We start from the raw sequence: 16,550 nt of genomic DNA on the forward strand, positions 1-16,550 counted from the left end.
CCATATCAGCTATGTTTTTTAAAAAGGAAGTAAATGAGGCTGAATTAACTGTTTCGGTGTCAGACAAGGCTCCACTGATAGCCAGGTGTAGCAGTGGTAAGGTGTTGGGACTATTATATTGCATTGACACTACCATCTCACAAGGGAATGACCGCAGCAGGTAACGTAACGGTATTGTTTGTTGTCGTTCTTAAAATTCGAATTCTATATTGCGCCAAATTTGCTTTACACCCTATGTTCCATAACGTTGGAATGGAATATATTAATGTTATTTCTAGCTACTAATCAGAAACTGCACCATAAATCCAGCTGCATATCGAATGTTGTGATTACATAAAGGCCATTTACTTTGGCAAATGGCAGGAGTGGGATATTAGCTAATAAGTCTGGTACCTATACTACCATTGATGGCTTCCACCATTTTAATGTAGTCAACTGGGTGGAACTTCCAACTTCATTGGCTGATCCCTCCTGGTGACCCTGTTGGAGTCATGTCCAACCAGGTCATCAGGAGGGTTCAGCCAATCGTGAAGAAAATTGACTACTTCAAAATGGAGATAGCCTCAATGGCGCTGCCCATGCTGTTATTGGACCCTATAACGGCACCTATACAAAGATGAGTCCTCTATGGTCCCCTCCAAACGTGGATGCCACTTGACTTCACTGTACTAGCACAGACTACTCAAACTGTCTTTGGTACTAGCATTTGAATCCCGTGCAGCTTTCATTCGGTTTGACTCGAAATATTTTAACACAGAAAATCTATGTGGATGGGTTAAATCAACCTCCAACGTTCATTTGGTTTACTAACAACAATCACGCTCTAGTCTAGTTGGGTTTGTTTACGTTACGTCCATACGTCCAATGTCTTAGCCAATCACGAATCGCAGAACAAGTAGGCGGGACTCAAATCAACCAATGGATGCAACGAACGCCATTCGTTTCCTACGGTCGTCACTAATTACCAAAAACAGAAAGTCATAAACTCCGCCTATTTCTACAATGTATCTTATTAAAATCAGATTTTAAACCTAACCTTAACCGCACTGCTAACTGTATGTCTAACCCTAACTTTAAATGAAGACCAAAAAGCTCATTTTTATTTTCATACATGTTTACGATTTAGCCACTCTGTGGCTGGGGTAACTAGTGACAACCGTTTTCTACAGAGAGCATCAGCTGTTGAATAGCAGTAGCACAAAACAAAAGACACGGTAGTGAATGAAGGTAAAAAACAAACAAATTTAATTCGAAATCTCACCATACCAATTTAGCTAGATACTTCTTGATCATAGGATATGTGTCTTGGGTTTGAATTTGCTTTCCAACTTCGCAATTCTAACTACCTGGCCAAATTAGCTAGGTACAGTAGCTAACTTGAACTTGTTCTGTTCAGCTTGCTAGCATACTGTAGATACCAAAGGTTGTGTTGCTAATTAACTCTGAAGTGAAGGTCAGAATGGATCAGCTCAGCTAGAAGCTAATGGTAAAAAGAACACGCACTGTTTGTAGCCTGACAATACATAATATTAGAGGAAATAGCTAGTCATTGATTGAGACAAATGGAACAGTTCAGTGTTGTCTTGGACCGGTTAGTTAAATAAAATTCTACTGTAGCTATACGTGCATTATATTGTACACTGATGTTGTCTGTGTCTATGTTATCGTATGCTGTCTATGCACCAATATTTTTCATAATTTCCTTGTCATTACAGTTGTCTAGTGTATTTTATTAGAAAATGAGAATGGGATTATTATAGGAAAGCAGGCATGGAAAAGTAGTCATGTAAGCCTAACCATATAGCCAGTCCTCTGATCCACCAGAGCCATGTCTTCTGAGGATCCCTTCCAGGACTCTCTAGATGATGATCTAGACGGCTTCTCAGAGCCTGGGAGAGGGAGCAGGATACGCAGCAGTGTCTACACAAAAACCCCAGAGATGGAGAGTAACTGGTGAGGTCCATGAGATACACACACACACTAGCCCACAAACAGCTTTCAGTGTGGAGCCACCTGATTTCTAATCCTCTCTCTTTTGCGTTATACTTAGTTATGGAGACTATGGAGCCACCGGCGGCAAAAGTCCCCTGATGAAAACATTGATGGATGCAGAAGCAGCGGCCAACTCTGCAGCTGTACAGCTCATGTCGTTCAAGGAGACCCTGGAGGATGATTTTGCCGTATGTGAAGTCCTTTGTAATTGATGTGCTTACAGTGTAACTGTCTTTATTTTGAGATGCACAACATGATATCAAAATGTTCAATTCGTTAACAATTGTTAAAAAGCAGAATTGAATTCATCCTTCTATTATAAAGGACTCAAGACACTCTGCCTCTGATAACCGGCGGATGTCAAGGCAGAGAGGCCTTCTACTGGAGAAGTTGGAGGTTTTTAAACGGATTAACAAGTCTGTTCGACAGCAACTCAAAGACCTGCAGGATGCAGAGGTTGGTCTTATCAACCAGTTATAATCTGATGGCTAATGACTACTACTTTGGAGGACTGTCAGGTGGCAATTTATAAGGGGGTCATGCTTATGACAAGTTTTACAATGCATTATAACTGCAACATCATGCATTAAACTGTACTTGTGGACTAAAGTCAACTGCAACTTTGTCTTTTTAACTGTTGCTTGAAATAACATGATTTGACTACCTCTTTTTGTCTCCTTTTTATTAGGCATCTCGAATGGAGACAGACAAACACATTGATCTCTTACTAAAGAAGCTTACGCAGGCTGAGTGTGATAATCTGGTAAATTTCTCCTCATTTGGGTAAAAAAAAAAGAGAACTTCATACACTCCAGACCTGTATTTAAACACTGACAAATTGACATAGCGGTGCCAAGGCTGAAGATTTTATATGGTCTGCCAACATGTTATACATTTTACATTTTAGTCATTTAGCAGACACTCTTATCCAGAGCGATTTTACAGGAGCAATTAGAGTTAAGTGCCTTGCTCAAGGACAGATTTTTCCCCTAGTCGGCTCGGGGATTCAAACCAGCAACCTTTCGGTAACTGGCCCAACGCTCTTAACTGCTAGGCTACCTGCCGCCTAGAAGGTAAGGTAATTCAGTGCAGTAGCTTAGATGGCTCAATGGGTTGAAACATGGTGCTAGCTAGATTAAGGTTGGGGATTTGATTCAACCCTGCATGGGCCACATGTACTGAACTTGTTTGCTAACTTTGTAAGACACTTGGGATAGAAAAGCATCTGCTCCTGTTCACTATACGCATTTGTCATTTTACAGTTGTACTGTGAGTAAGATAAAATGTTTTTGTTCTTTTGTTTCCACCAGCATTTGAAAAGAAATTTGAATGATAAAGAAAAAATGGTGGACGAACTGATGGGTTTGCGGAAGAAAGAAATGGTAAGCTTTGGGCTTTAATTTCACATGAAATACAGTCACATCTGAAATTATTGGCACCCTTGATAAAGATTAGCAAAAATTACTGTATAAAATAAATAATACAAATACCGAGCTATATTTTATGCTCCAAAAAATTGGGAAATTATATTATTTTATACAATTGCAATACAATACAAAAAATAAATAATTATCATATGCATTAACGTTCTACTTTTTAAGTCAATCTCAGTTTAAGGAACTGTATTGTGGCCTTTCATGGTTTCCTGTTTCACTGGGGTATAAAAATGAGGTAACACGCATGTAAAATCCATTTGTCATCCATCACCAAGGGGAAAGGCAAAGCACTCACAAATGAAAAGAGAAAAATTATTGTTGACTTTCATAAATCAGGCAATAGGTACAAAAACATTACTGAAAAAACAAATATATCACTATTAAGGGCAACAATTAAGAAGTTTAAAACCACTGGAACAGTGGTAAACTTGCCTTCTAGAGGACCCAAGTGCATCTTGTCCCCACGCACAGTGGGGAAGATGGTTCGGGAGGCAAAAGAAGTCCAAGGGCCAGTGTTGGAGAATTACAGAACGCATTGTGGAGTCACAAAGTCTCCAAATCTACAATTAGACACCACCTCCATGCCAATAGTCTGGAAGGGTTGCCATAAAAAGAGCCTTCATTGAGAGAAACCAGCAAATGTAAATGCCTGGAGTTTGCTAAATGTCATTGGCACTTGGATTGGAACCAGTGTTATGGTCAGACGAAAATAAAGCTCTTTGGACTCGCACACCGGGGGTGGGTTTGGCCTCTAAGAAGGATGCATATGCAGAAAATAACCTCATACCTTCTGTAAAATATGGTGGTGGATCTTTGATGTTATGGTGCTGTTTTGCTTCCAATGGTTCTGGGGCCCTTGTCCATGGCATCATGAACTCTACGAAGTAGTAGGTCATTTTAGCCAAAAACCTGTTTGCCTCTGCCAGGAGGCTGAAACTTGGCCGCAAGTGGATCTTACAGCAAGACAATATGACCCGAAGCACACGTCAAAATCCACAAAGAAATAGTTAATTTACCACAAAATCAACATTTTGCAATGGCCATTTTCATTGAAAACCTGTGGTTTGAATTGAAAGCAGTTCATATGCTCAGACCGAAGGATATCGAGGAACTGGAAAGATTCTATATGAAGGAATGGTTGGTCTAAGATCCCTCCCAATGTGTTCTTCAATATCATAAGACATTATAGAAAAAGGCCAACCACCCTTATCCTTGCAAGTAATTGTATTAATGTAAAATAATATAATAATAAAAATGTTATTTGAGCCTACAATATATAGTATCTCAGTATTTGTATTTATTTTATACTGTGCTTTTTGCTCATTTTCATCAAGCGTGCCAATCATTTTGGATGTGACTACATTTTGTACATGATAAAACACATTGACAAAGGTACAAATCATACTGTACGAAAGCCGTGCCCTCATCTCTTTCTGCTTTGATGCTCCACAGGAGAACACAGAGAATGCGGTCCATGCCACCAAGTCTGTGGAGACCACACGTGCTCACCTGCAGGGCCAGCTACACAGCAAAGAGGCCGACAACAACCGTCTCACCGTGCAGCTCCGGGTAACACACAAGTTCAGGCATCAGTCTATTAGTCAGTCAATCAATCACTATGTTGTCCGAGTTGGGAAAGGTGTATTTCTAAGCCTTAACCATTCTGTCTGTAAAATAAGACACAGGTAAAGTAAAGGACGTCGTTTGCAGTCAGTATTATGCTTCCAGCCTGTGTGTGTGATGTCTGGGACAGTTGGGAAGAAAGACAACAAAAAGTATACATTTCTGTTTCACAAAGAATAGTGGGCAATAGTCTTCTACAACCCATTCAAGACGGACGTCGTCCATGAGTGAAATCCTGTTTGTTTTCACCAGGCTAGAGATAAGTATTTAGATATGTTGAAAGATTAAACAGTCAGTGTTTGTTCCCTGTCTTTCTTTCTCCCAGGGTTTGGAGAGGCAGCTGACTGAGCAGAAGCTGGAGATAGATGGTCTGAGGGGGGAGATCTCCAGTGTGTCTGAGAAGGCAGAACAGGAGAAAGAGGGCCTGAAGAAGGCCACCCGTGCCCAAAAACAGAGGGCCGAGAGGTTCGAAGCTGCTGTGGATAAATGTTACACTCAGCTGAGGGAGAAGGTATGTATGGGTAATGTTGGGAGTCAGTTTGGTGGTCATCATTTTCTCTTCACCACTGTTTTGTTCAGGCTGGAGAACATGTTTTGAAACCAGGAGAAACTACATGCACTTTTCCAATAATACCACAGCTTTTTTAATTGTATTTTTGTAATACTTTTTATTTGTTGGTTTTAGATCACAACAGAATCCCAAAAAGAGATATACACATTTACCCCCCCCCCCCCCCCAACCTGAAAAGGAAATAATTATCCTAAACAGGCCAACAATCACCATTTCATAAAATAATATAATGGTACGCGGACACGCACCCACACATGCATACACACATTTGCATTTCTACAGTCGCATACATGCACCCATTGTCACACACATCCACCGGCGCACACACACACGTGTCCACCCACACCCGTCTGTTTAAAACATGTACATTTTATCTCCTGTTAGGGCCTATAAATATTTGACAATATAATGTCAGTTTTTTACACTTCTTCCCATCGTATCTCAAATAGTCATTTGGTTTCTTATTCTATGGGTTATCATTTAACATACTATAGATTTCATTATTTTTTTCTTTCCAATTGCTTATTTGTGGTGCCAGGGGTTTAAGCCAGTTTCTAGTAATCTGTTTAAGTGCTGTTATTCTCAGAATTCTGAAAAGGTACTTATCATATTGGAGGACCAGTGTATGAGAGGTTCTCCATAGGAACATGTGTTCTGGATTTAGAGAACGTGAGTGTTCAAGCGTATCATTCAGTACTTTATATACTTCGGTCCAGAAATGATTGAGGACTGGGCAGGAATATAGTATGTGGATGTGATTAGCCCTGCTCTCCCCACAGTTACGCCAGCAATTTGGTGTGATGTCACAGTTGTATTGTTGTTGTATTATAGGAGTTCTGAAACATCTTGACTGAATTTTCCAAGAGTATTCCCTACAGAGTAGAGAGTTAGTTGTCTTGGACTTGTTCTTCTAGATACAGTGGGGAGAACAAGTATTTGATACACTGCCGATTTTGCAGGTTTTCCTACTTACAAAGCATGTAGAGGTCTGTCATTTTTTTATCATAGGTACACTTCAACTGTGAGAGACGGAATCTAAAACAAAAATCCAGAAAATCACATTGTATGATTTTTAAGTAATTAATTTGCATTTTATTGTCTGGCAACTGCTACCATACCCCATTCAAAGTCACTGAAATCGTTTGTCTTGCCCATTCACCAACTGATTGGCACACATACACAACCCATGTCTTGATTGTCTCAAGGCTTAAAACTCCTTCTTTAACCTGTCCTCCCCTTCATCTACACTGATTTGAAGTGAATTTAACAGGTGACATTAAGTTATCATAGCATTCACCTGGGCAGTCTATGTCATAGAAAGAGCCGAGTTGAGTTCCTAATGTTTTGTACACTCATTGTATTTTTGTCTAACGGTTCCATACTTAAAATTAAGATGAAAGGCTTTTCTACTTTTGCTACGGTGTTCCCTACTGAACGCGACCCAGGTATTCCGTTGTTCCTTGCCAGTGACAGTAAACTGATTTATGTTACGTGGCATGATGACATGTAGGATGTTCAGCTGGCGGAGGCTTGTTCAGAGAGGGACACATGGAGGAGACAACAGGAGCAGAAGACAAACGCCAGAATTCTGCTTGATGCACAGATAGGACTACTGAAAGGGTAGGTCATTTCTCATTTTGACCTGGACACAAAAAGTCTGGCATATTGTTAATCCAGGTCTTTGAGGCAATAAATGTTGTTCTTTTAATGTTTAAAGCTTTTCAGATTTTCTCCTCACAGAAAGTAGAAGTGGGCAAGTGGCAATTGCTTATTGATGTGTCATTACAGCCAAATAGCAGACATTACTGCAAAGCTACAGAAGGAGAGGGAGGAATTCACTGCTGCAAACGAGGTCTTACTGCTAAAAGTGGAAAAACTCAACGCTGAAAACGGAGACATTGGCCTTGAGAACGCAACCCTCAAGGTAGGACAATTAAACACCAATATAGACCTTTAAGTTGTGTATGCACCAACCAAAAACTATTGATTTACTTCACCTTGAGCCATAGATTAGCCCCAAATTATCTAAACTACCACATCTATAAACAAATGTTGTAAACTATTACATCTAATTGCTTAGATAACAAACCTAGCTGTACTGCTTTTTAATTTGTGTACCTTTTCAGTTTATTCTAACATGTAAAACTTCTTCCCACCTTAATACAGGATGATATGTTTATACACTCCCCTCTATATGTATTTGGACAGTGACGTTAACATTTTACATTTGGCTCTATACTCCAGCATTTTGGATTTGAGATCAAATGTTTCATATGAGGCGACAGTACAGAATCTCACCTTTTTTATTTGAGGATTTTTCCATGCATGTTTTACCGTTTAGAAATGAAAACACTTTATATGTCTAGTCCACCCATTTGAAGAAGTCATAAGTATTTGGACAAATTCACATATAGTGTATTAAAGTAGTAAAAAGTTTGGTATTTGGTCCCATATTCCTTGCACTCAATGACTACCTCAAGCTTGTGACTACAAACTCGTTGGATGCATTTGCAGTTTGTTTTGGTTGTGTTTCGGGTTATATTTTACCCAAAAGGAACTGAATGGTGAAAGTAACAATAGAAGATGTTTCTGAACACTTCTACATGAATGTGCATGCTACTATGATCATGGATAATCATGAATGAATCGTGAATAATCATGAGTAGTAAGGCTTACAGTGGTAGAAATAGCATACCCTCTGAAAATGCTAACCTTCCCTGTTATTGGTAATGATGAGAGTTTAGCATGTTTTGTTTTATCCTCTGTAACCTTCTCACTCATCATTATTCATGATTCATTCATGATTTTTCCTAATCATGGCATTATCAGGATTAATTTACATGCGTTCAGAAACATCTTACCTACTCACTTAGGAACTGCATAATGAGTAATTATTTCTATTAGGCAAAACATGATCTAAACACAACTACAACAGTCTCACAAGCTTGACATAGTCATTGTGTGGCAGGAATGCCGGACCAAATACTACACTTTTGATCACTTTAATACACTTTAAGGGAATTTGTCCAAATACTTATGACTTCTTCAAATGGGGGGACTAGATACATAAAGTGCTTCCATTTCCAAACAGTAAAACAGATTTGTATGAATATACCCTCAAATAAAATGTCACCTGATCTAAAATGCTGGAGCCCAGAGCCACATTTTAAAATGTTAGCTTCACTGTCCAGACACATATGGAGGGGGAGTGTATGTATGATTATTAGTATGTGGTTTGTTCCCACCATGTTCAGGATTCTATTTGTGTATTTATCTCCGGTTCCAGGCGTCCATCGTTGAGTTGGAGCTGCAGCTGGTCCATTCTAAAGCAGCGCTGAAAGAGGAGAGCACCGTCTCACAGGAGAGGAAAGACCAAGCAGAACAGTATCAGAGTCAGGCAGGGATCCCGCACCCCACCACACTTCCAAGTTCCCATACTTACTCAATCCTATACGAATGTATTGAGAGACTAAAAGGTAAGGCAGCAGCTGTCTGTTTTATTCACCTCGTATTGCCTCACATCTCTCAGGTGGCAGAGCTTCAAATGGAGGTGGAGGATCTGAGAATAAAGTTGGAGGGTTTTCTGAGGGAAGCAGAGAACATCAGAGAAGGAAGAGATGCGGAAGTGAAGAAGGTAAAGTCTTCTGTTTGCGACATTCAAATCAAAGTTTCTTTGTCACGTGCGCCGAATACAACAGGTGTAGACCTTACAGTGAAATGCTTACTTACAGGCTCTAACCAACAGTGCAAAAAAGGTATTAGGTGAACAATAGGTAAGTAAAGAAATAAAAACAACAGTAAAAAGACAGTGAAAAATAACAGTAGCGAGGCTATATACAGTAGCGAGGCTATAACAGTAGCGAGGCACCGGTTAGGCACCGGTTAGTCGGGTTGATTGAGGTAGTATGTACATGTAGATATGGTTAAAGTGACTATGCATATCTTTATCGGAGAGTAGCAGTAGCGTAAAAGAGGGGTTGGTGGGTGGCGGGACACAATGCAGATAGCCCGGTTAGCCAATGTGCGGGGGCACTGGTTGGTCGGGCAAATTGAGGTAGTAGGTACATGAATGTATAGTTAAAGTGACTATGCATATATGATAAACCGAGAGTAGTAGTAGCAGCATTGTCTTAAAGGGATAATTCTGGATTTTGGCAATGAGCTGGCATGCTAGTAGATAACCATAGACTTCCAGTCATTGCGCTAAAGCTAGCTAGCATTGGCTCGCAAAACTACCTCTAACTTCCTTCATACTGGACACCGAGACATAAAAATGGTGTCTACAAGTTCATCTGACTAGGGAAGTAGATAAAGGGCCTCGTTGCCAAAAACCCCCGAAGTGTCTCTTTAAAATGGTTTGCGTCCTTCAAAATTAAAGCAAGAGAGGGCTCACTCAACAGAATAGAATATCAAATTGCTTGAAATAGTTTGAGACACAAACACTACTTGGTTCAGTAAAATTAAAATGAATGTGATATCCTGTGTGTTTTGATATTTGTTTACTAACATTTGTAGTTGTTTCTGGTCTTTCTGGTACCCACGCATTGCTTTCTAAAGGCTTTGCCTGTGCTGTTAACCATTTCAAAGTGCACAGTGCACAGCTTCACATTTATCCTCGGCGTAAAAACCAACGTATGCTGTCATTTAGAATTCAGTGATCACTGGGGTTCCCTAGTCTGCATCCTAACTATGGTTCAACTATCGACACGTCAGTTTAACAGGACTGGAACTTAACTGCTGCTTCTGATTAAACCTAATTTTGTTGAAAGACTTCAAAAGATTCACTCTGAGAGAAAAAAACACATCAGTGGTGAATGGCCATGCACTGCTTCCGCATACATTACCTATGCTTCAGTTACCAGTCAGGGTCCAGTCGGTGAAAGCTACTCAGAGAGGTGCAGCCAATCAGTCATTAACATTTCTCTGCTCCCCTGCCTTGCCGGCCTGCACGCCCCTCCCCCGGGACCCCAGGTGAGGCTGGAGCTGGAGGGGCGCGTGAGGGAACTGGAAGAGTACCCCGAGTTACTGAGCACCGCGGAGCAGAGTCTGGCGGAGTGCCAGGACAACCTGAGGCGCTCAGAGAAGAGATGTGCAGACAAGGCAGAGGCCATTAGACAACTGCAGGTTAAGGTGTGCGTATAGACGTAAGACGAAATGTAATTTGTAGATCGGCAAGTAAGCACTGAGGTGGTGGAGTACAGTATCTACCACCAGATGTCAGTCAAACCCTATGTATGGTTTCCCATTATACTGTTATAATTATATCTCAATGTTATTATAGTGCATCCCCCGGTCCTGCTTTGAGTTGGTGTTGAGGTTTGTGATTGGATGTACTTGGATTGCAGTAAAATAAAGTTAGGTCAAAAGCCCTATGTGCCCCTTTTGTAGTTTGTGTGTTTGTAAAGCTGTGATGGTCACCTTAAACTGTTTTAAAATGTGTTTCTATGGATGTTTCAGCACTGTTCAATCAATGCTTGCTTGAATGTTGCTCATATCACCGGTGCACAGTGTTGTGTGCTGTGTTGGTGACTTGATAAGCCAATGTAATTTCAGTAATTGCATGGTGCAACTCTTTGTGGTGTTGTACTGTATATGTTTGAACCCTCATTCAAGTCCCCATTAGTCAAGACTATTCAACTGAACATACATTCAGCATCTATGATATCATTGAGTCATAGTCCAACTAAAAAAATTTGCCTAACCACAAGGCATGATTATTGTGCGTCCAGGTGGAGAGACAAGGGGAGAAGATGAGGTCGTCGGTGGACATGAAAGAGTCTATCCACGAGGCCAACTCACAGCTACGGCAAAAATTGGATGCTCTTCAAAAGTAAAATTGTTACTTTTTCTTTTGAAAGAATTAATACATTCTTCCATTTTGCTTTTTGGTTTCCAAACTAGATTCCTCTGTATTTCTCATGTCAAAGTACATTAGTGACATTGAAGATGTATTGTTTTTTAAAAATACGTTTTTAAGCCTGCCCTGGGTGAATTCTGAAATGTTCTGAAATGTTAATGTACTGCTTGTGACTGGGTATGGGTTACGAATGTGTTATGAATGTGTTCCTTGTGTATTGCCGATGATGTATTCCAGGCAGATGGAGGAGCTTCATGGGGAGAACCAGGAGCTGATCCGTAGGCTGGCAGGGCAGGAGGAGGCGCTACACTACAGCAGCAGGCAGCTAGAACAGCGCTCAGCAGACTGCCAGGCTCTCAACAGACAACTGGAGGCAGCAGTGGCCGATGTCAGGCAACAGGTACTCAGGGGTTAAAGTTCTCCGTCACTGCGGCGGATTTTCCTCGTAATTATTTTATTTATTTTTTAGGTTTTAGATTGAAAAGGACTGGAATTGGTCAAACTTGAAGTTTAAAACATGTACAAAATGATCCTATTTCCTTAAAAGCATGATGTTCATTATGCAGGTTAACCTGGCCCCAGACAATGGATCTGAGATCGGCCTAAGTTTCAGTCATGGGATTATTTTTCGCTTTAACCCCTAGGTACTGTATGATAGCTCCTGGATAGGATATTTAATGTGTGGATGTGGACAGTATTTAATGCTCATACACTCAGCATATGATTTTATTCAAATCTGTTGTATGTGTATATAGAAGCAAATTCAAATGCTCAGAATAAAGGTTCATATTAAGTGGAACCAATGTTCACCGAAGGGAATGGAAAGGCACAGAAGCGAATTGAAGATGGTGTTTTTTAGGGGATGAGTTTCTGTCGATTGTGTGGTTTTCTTTTTGACACATCTCATAATCTTTATTTGTCTCATGCCAAGGTTTCCAAAGTAAAAGACAAAGCCGTCTCCAGAGAAAGTTCCCTTCAGACCAGAATCCTGGAGCTGGAGGCTGAGAAGAGCAGAAGAGAGAATGAGCTGAAACATATGAAACAAAGCAAGCAGTCAGTAAGTACCAGACACAATCACATACAGTGCCTTCAGAAAGAATTCACATCCCTTGACTTTTTCCACATTGTGTTGCGTTACAGACAAATTTAAAATGTATTAAGTTTTTTTTTGTGTGTGACTGGCCTACACACAATACCCCATATTGTCAGTGGAATTATGTGTTTCGACATTTTTACAAATTTAATAAAAAATGCAAAGCTGAAATGTCTTGAGTAAGTATTGAACCTCTTTTTTATGGCAAGCCTAAATAATTTAAGGAGTAGAAATGGGCTTTACAAGTCCGATAATAAGTTGCATGGACTCTGTGTAATAATAGTTTTATTTAATTTTTGAATGACAACATCATCTCTGTACCGCACACATACAATTATCTGTAAGGTCCCTCAGTCGAGCTGTGAATTTCAAACACAGATTCAACCAAAGACCAGGGAGGTTTTCCAATGCCTCGCAAAGAAGGGTACCTATTGGTAGATTGGTACAAAAAATAAAAGCAGACATTGAATATCCCTTTGAGCATGGTGAAGTTATTAATTCCATTTTGGATGGTGTATCAATACACCCAGTCACTACAAAGATACAGGCTTCCTTCCTAATTCAGTTGCCAAAGAGGAAGGAAACCGCTCAGTGATTTTCACCATGAGGCAACATTTTGAGTTTAATGGTTGTGATAGGGGAAAACTGAGGATGGATCAACAACATTGCAGTTACTCCACAATGCTAAGCTAATTGACAGGGTGCAAAGAAGGAAGCATGTACAGAATAAAAATATTCCAAAACATGCATCCTGTTTGCAACAAGGCATTAAAGTAATACTGAAAAAAATTGTGGCAAAGCAATAAACTTTTTGTCCTGAACACAAAGTGTTATGTTTGGGGCAAATCCAATACATTACTGAGTACCACTCTCCATATTTTGAAGCATAGTGGTGGCTGCATCATGTTATTGTAATCATTAAGGGCTTGTGAGTTTTTCAGGATAAAAAGAAACGGAATAGAGCTAAGCACAGGCAAAAACCTGTTTGTCGGCTTTCCACCAGACACTGGGAGGTGAATTCACATTTCAGCAGGACAATAACCTAAAACACAAGGCCAAATCTACACTGGAGTTGCATACCAAGGCCAAATCTATAAAGGAGTTGCTTACCAAGAAGACAGTGAATGTTCCTGAGTGCCCGAGTTACAGTTTTTACTTAAATCTACTTGAAAATCTATGGCAAGACCTGAAAATGGTTCTCTAGCAATGATCAACAACCAATTTGACAGAGCTTGAAGAATTACAAGTATTGACTCAGGGGTGTGAATACTTATATAAATGAGATTTTCATTTTGAATACATTTGCTAAAATCTCTAAAAACATGCGTTCACTTTGTCATTATAGGGTATTGTGTGTAGATGGGGGATATTGTAGCTGCGATAGCCTACTGCAAACCATGTGACATTTTCCCCCATATCCCTCAAAGCTAATGAGAACACAGTACATTACTTTTTGATGCCATACAATACGCAATGAATCAGACCAGTTTTCTATTTTAAAGCATAGTAGTACATACTGTACATTTGTCAGGTCAATGGATTGATTCCTTGGTGAATGAAATCATGTTGTGTTGATAGTAGTAACTGTTGTTTGAGCGTGAAGCCTTATTGTCCTATGTGTATGAGCATATTTTATCAGATTGTTGTTTTTACCTTGACTGCACTACAAATGTCCAAATTTGGACAATAAAGAGATTGATTGGTTGTGTTTGCTCTGCAGGCTGAGAAGCAGTTTGAGGTGCGTCTGAAGGACCTGCAGCTCAGCCTGGACCAGTCAAAAAGCCACAAACAGAGCATTCAGAACTACGTCGACTTCCTCAAGAACTCTTACACCACCATGTTTGACGAGGGACTACCACAGACACCGTCTAGTTTTGAATCATCCTACTTTTTTAAATGATGATTACTCCGGTATGTGTGTTTGCGGTATGTATTGTTGGTTCAATCATGTACAATATATGAGCATTATTTAAGAATAATGTGTTTTGGAGAAGCAATGAATTCGGCACATATGCATTTTATGTCCGATAAAGAAGTCCATGTAAATGTTTATATAGATCAGCTAATACTTTTTTGTCCATTTCTAAATAGAATTTCAATAAAGTTTATAATGGCATATTGTACAGACCGTTTTCATCACAGAATCAAATTACAGAACTGCCACAGCCAATGTGTTTTTCTCTAGTCTTAAGTTTGTATATCACTCTTCGTGCTGTGCAGGATGTGGGAGCCTCTGAGAGCCAGTTTCATGGCCTGTTTTTGGAATCTCACTGTATCCAGGGTTTTGCTCAGGAGTAGTCTGTCAACACTTTGTTTCTTCTCCTCCTAACGTTATGCAATCTGACGTATTGCCAACATCTGAAAACAAGGTACAGTTGTCAGGCCTGGTTTCATTACAGGATCTCCAGATATCCAATATAGAACCAACAGTCTTGGTTATAGTACCAGTCAAAAGTTTGGACACACCTACTCATTCAAGGGTTTTTCATTACTTTTACTATTTTCTACATTGTAGAATAATAGTGAAGACATCACAATTATGAAATAACGCATATGGAATCATGTAGTAAACCAAAAAAGTGTTAAACAAATCAAAATATATTTTATATTTGAGATTCTTTAAAGTAGCTACCCTTTGCCTTAATGACCGCTTTGCACACTCTTGGAATTCTCTCAACCAGCTTCATGAGGTAGTCACCTGGAATGCATTTCAATTAACAGGTCTTAACTTAATTTGTGGAATTTCTTTCCTTAATTCGTTTGAGCCAATCAGTTGTGGTGTGCCAAAGTAGGCGTGGTATACAGAAGAGCCCGTTTTGGTAAAAGGCCAAGTCCATATTATGGCAAGAACAACTCATATAAGCAAAGAGAAACTACTGTCCATCATTACTTTAAGACATGAAGGTCAGTCAATACGGAAAATGTCAAGACTTTGAAAGTTTCTTCAAATGCAGTCGCAAAAACCAAACGCTATGATGAAACTGGCTTTCATGAGAACCGCCACAGGGAAGAAAGACCCAGAGTTACCTCTGCTGCAGAGGATAAGTTCATTAGAGTTAACTGCACCTCAGATTGCAGCCCAAATAAATGCTTCAGAGTTCAAGTAACAGACACATCGCAACATCAACTGTTCGGAGGAGACTGCATGTATCAGGCCTTCATGGTCGAATTGCTGCAAATAAACTACTACTAAAGGACACCAATAAGAAGTGACTTGCTTGTGCCAAGAAACACGAGCAATGGACATTAGACCGGTGGAAATCTGTCCTTTGGTCTGAGTCCAAATTTTAGATTTTTGGTTCCAACCGCTGTGTCTTTGTGAGACACAGAGTAGGTGAACGGATGATCTCTGCATGTGTGGTTCCGACGGTGAAGCATGGAGGAGGAGGTGTGATGTTGTTGGGGTGCTTTGCTGGTGACACTGTGATTTATTTAGAATTCAAGGCACACTTAACCAGCATGGCTACCACAGCATTCTGCAGCGATACGCCATCCCATCTGGTTTGCGGTTAGTGGGACTATCATTTTTTTAACAGAACAATGACCCAACACACATCCAGGCTGTGTAAGGGCTATTTGACCAAGAAGGAGAATGATTGCGTCAGAGTGCTGCATCAGATGACCTGGCCTCCACAATCACCCGACCTCAACCCAATTGAAATGGTTTGGGATGAGTTGGACTGCAGATTGAAGGAAAAGCAGCTAACAAGTGCTCAGCATATGTGGGAACTCCTTCAAGACTGTTGGAAAAGCATTCCAGGTGAAGCTGGTTGAGAGAATGCCAAGAGTGTGAAAAGCTGTCATCAAGGCAAAGGGTGGCTACTTTGAAGAATCTAAAATCTAAAATATATGAACACTTTTTTAGTTACTACATGATTCCATGTGTTATTTCGTAGTTTTGATGTCTTCACTATTATTTTACAATGTAGAAATAGTGAAAATAAAGAAAAACCCTTGAATAAGTAGGTGTATCCAAAC

The 16,550-nt window shown here is 40.0% G+C and overlaps 1 protein-coding gene across 2 annotated transcripts; it reads left to right on the plus strand.

The window, feature by feature from the left end:
- Window positions 1–985: 985 nt before the first annotated feature.
- LOC120020241 (outer dense fiber protein 2-like) lies at window positions 986–14,688 on the plus strand. Of its 2 annotated transcripts, none has more exons than XM_038963775.1 (16): window positions 986–1,227; window positions 1,805–1,953; window positions 2,051–2,180; window positions 2,317–2,448; window positions 2,681–2,755; window positions 3,303–3,374; window positions 4,881–4,997; window positions 5,377–5,562; window positions 7,133–7,242; window positions 7,411–7,546; window positions 8,909–9,019; window positions 9,152–9,256; window positions 11,352–11,452; window positions 11,717–11,879; window positions 12,411–12,536; window positions 14,293–14,688. In XM_038963775.1, the coding sequence occupies exons 2-16, from the start codon at window positions 1,829–1,831 to the stop codon at window positions 14,470–14,472; spliced, it is 1,869 nt and encodes a 622-aa protein (XP_038819703.1). In that variant the 5' UTR covers window positions 986–1,227; window positions 1,805–1,828; the 3' UTR covers window positions 14,473–14,688. The 2 variants fall into 2 exon arrangements, with proteins under 2 accessions (XP_038819703.1, XP_038819702.1); XM_038963774.1 differs by having other exon boundaries at window positions 987–1,227; window positions 1,825–1,953.
- The last annotated feature ends 1,862 nt before the right edge of the window (window positions 14,689–16,550 follow it).

Source organism: Salvelinus namaycush, chromosome 25 (assembly GCF_016432855.1).
Source record: "Salvelinus namaycush isolate Seneca chromosome 25, SaNama_1.0, whole genome shotgun sequence".
NCBI classification, from domain to species: domain Eukaryota; kingdom Metazoa; phylum Chordata; class Actinopteri; order Salmoniformes; family Salmonidae; genus Salvelinus; species Salvelinus namaycush.

Bases quoted from the DNA above. Each gene is read 5' to 3' on its own strand.
- LOC120020241 (XM_038963775.1), top strand. From the start codon at position 1,829: ATGTCTTCTGAGGATCCCTTCCAGGACTCTCTAGATGATGATCTAGAC. The intron at 9,257-11,351 runs GTAAAGTCTTCT...TTGTGCGTCCAG, and splicing joins GAGATGCGGAAGTGAAGAAG to GTGGAGAGACAAGGGGAGAA. The intron at 11,880-12,410 runs GTACTCAGGGGT...TCTCATGCCAAG, and splicing joins TGGCCGATGTCAGGCAACAG to GTTTCCAAAGTAAAAGACAA.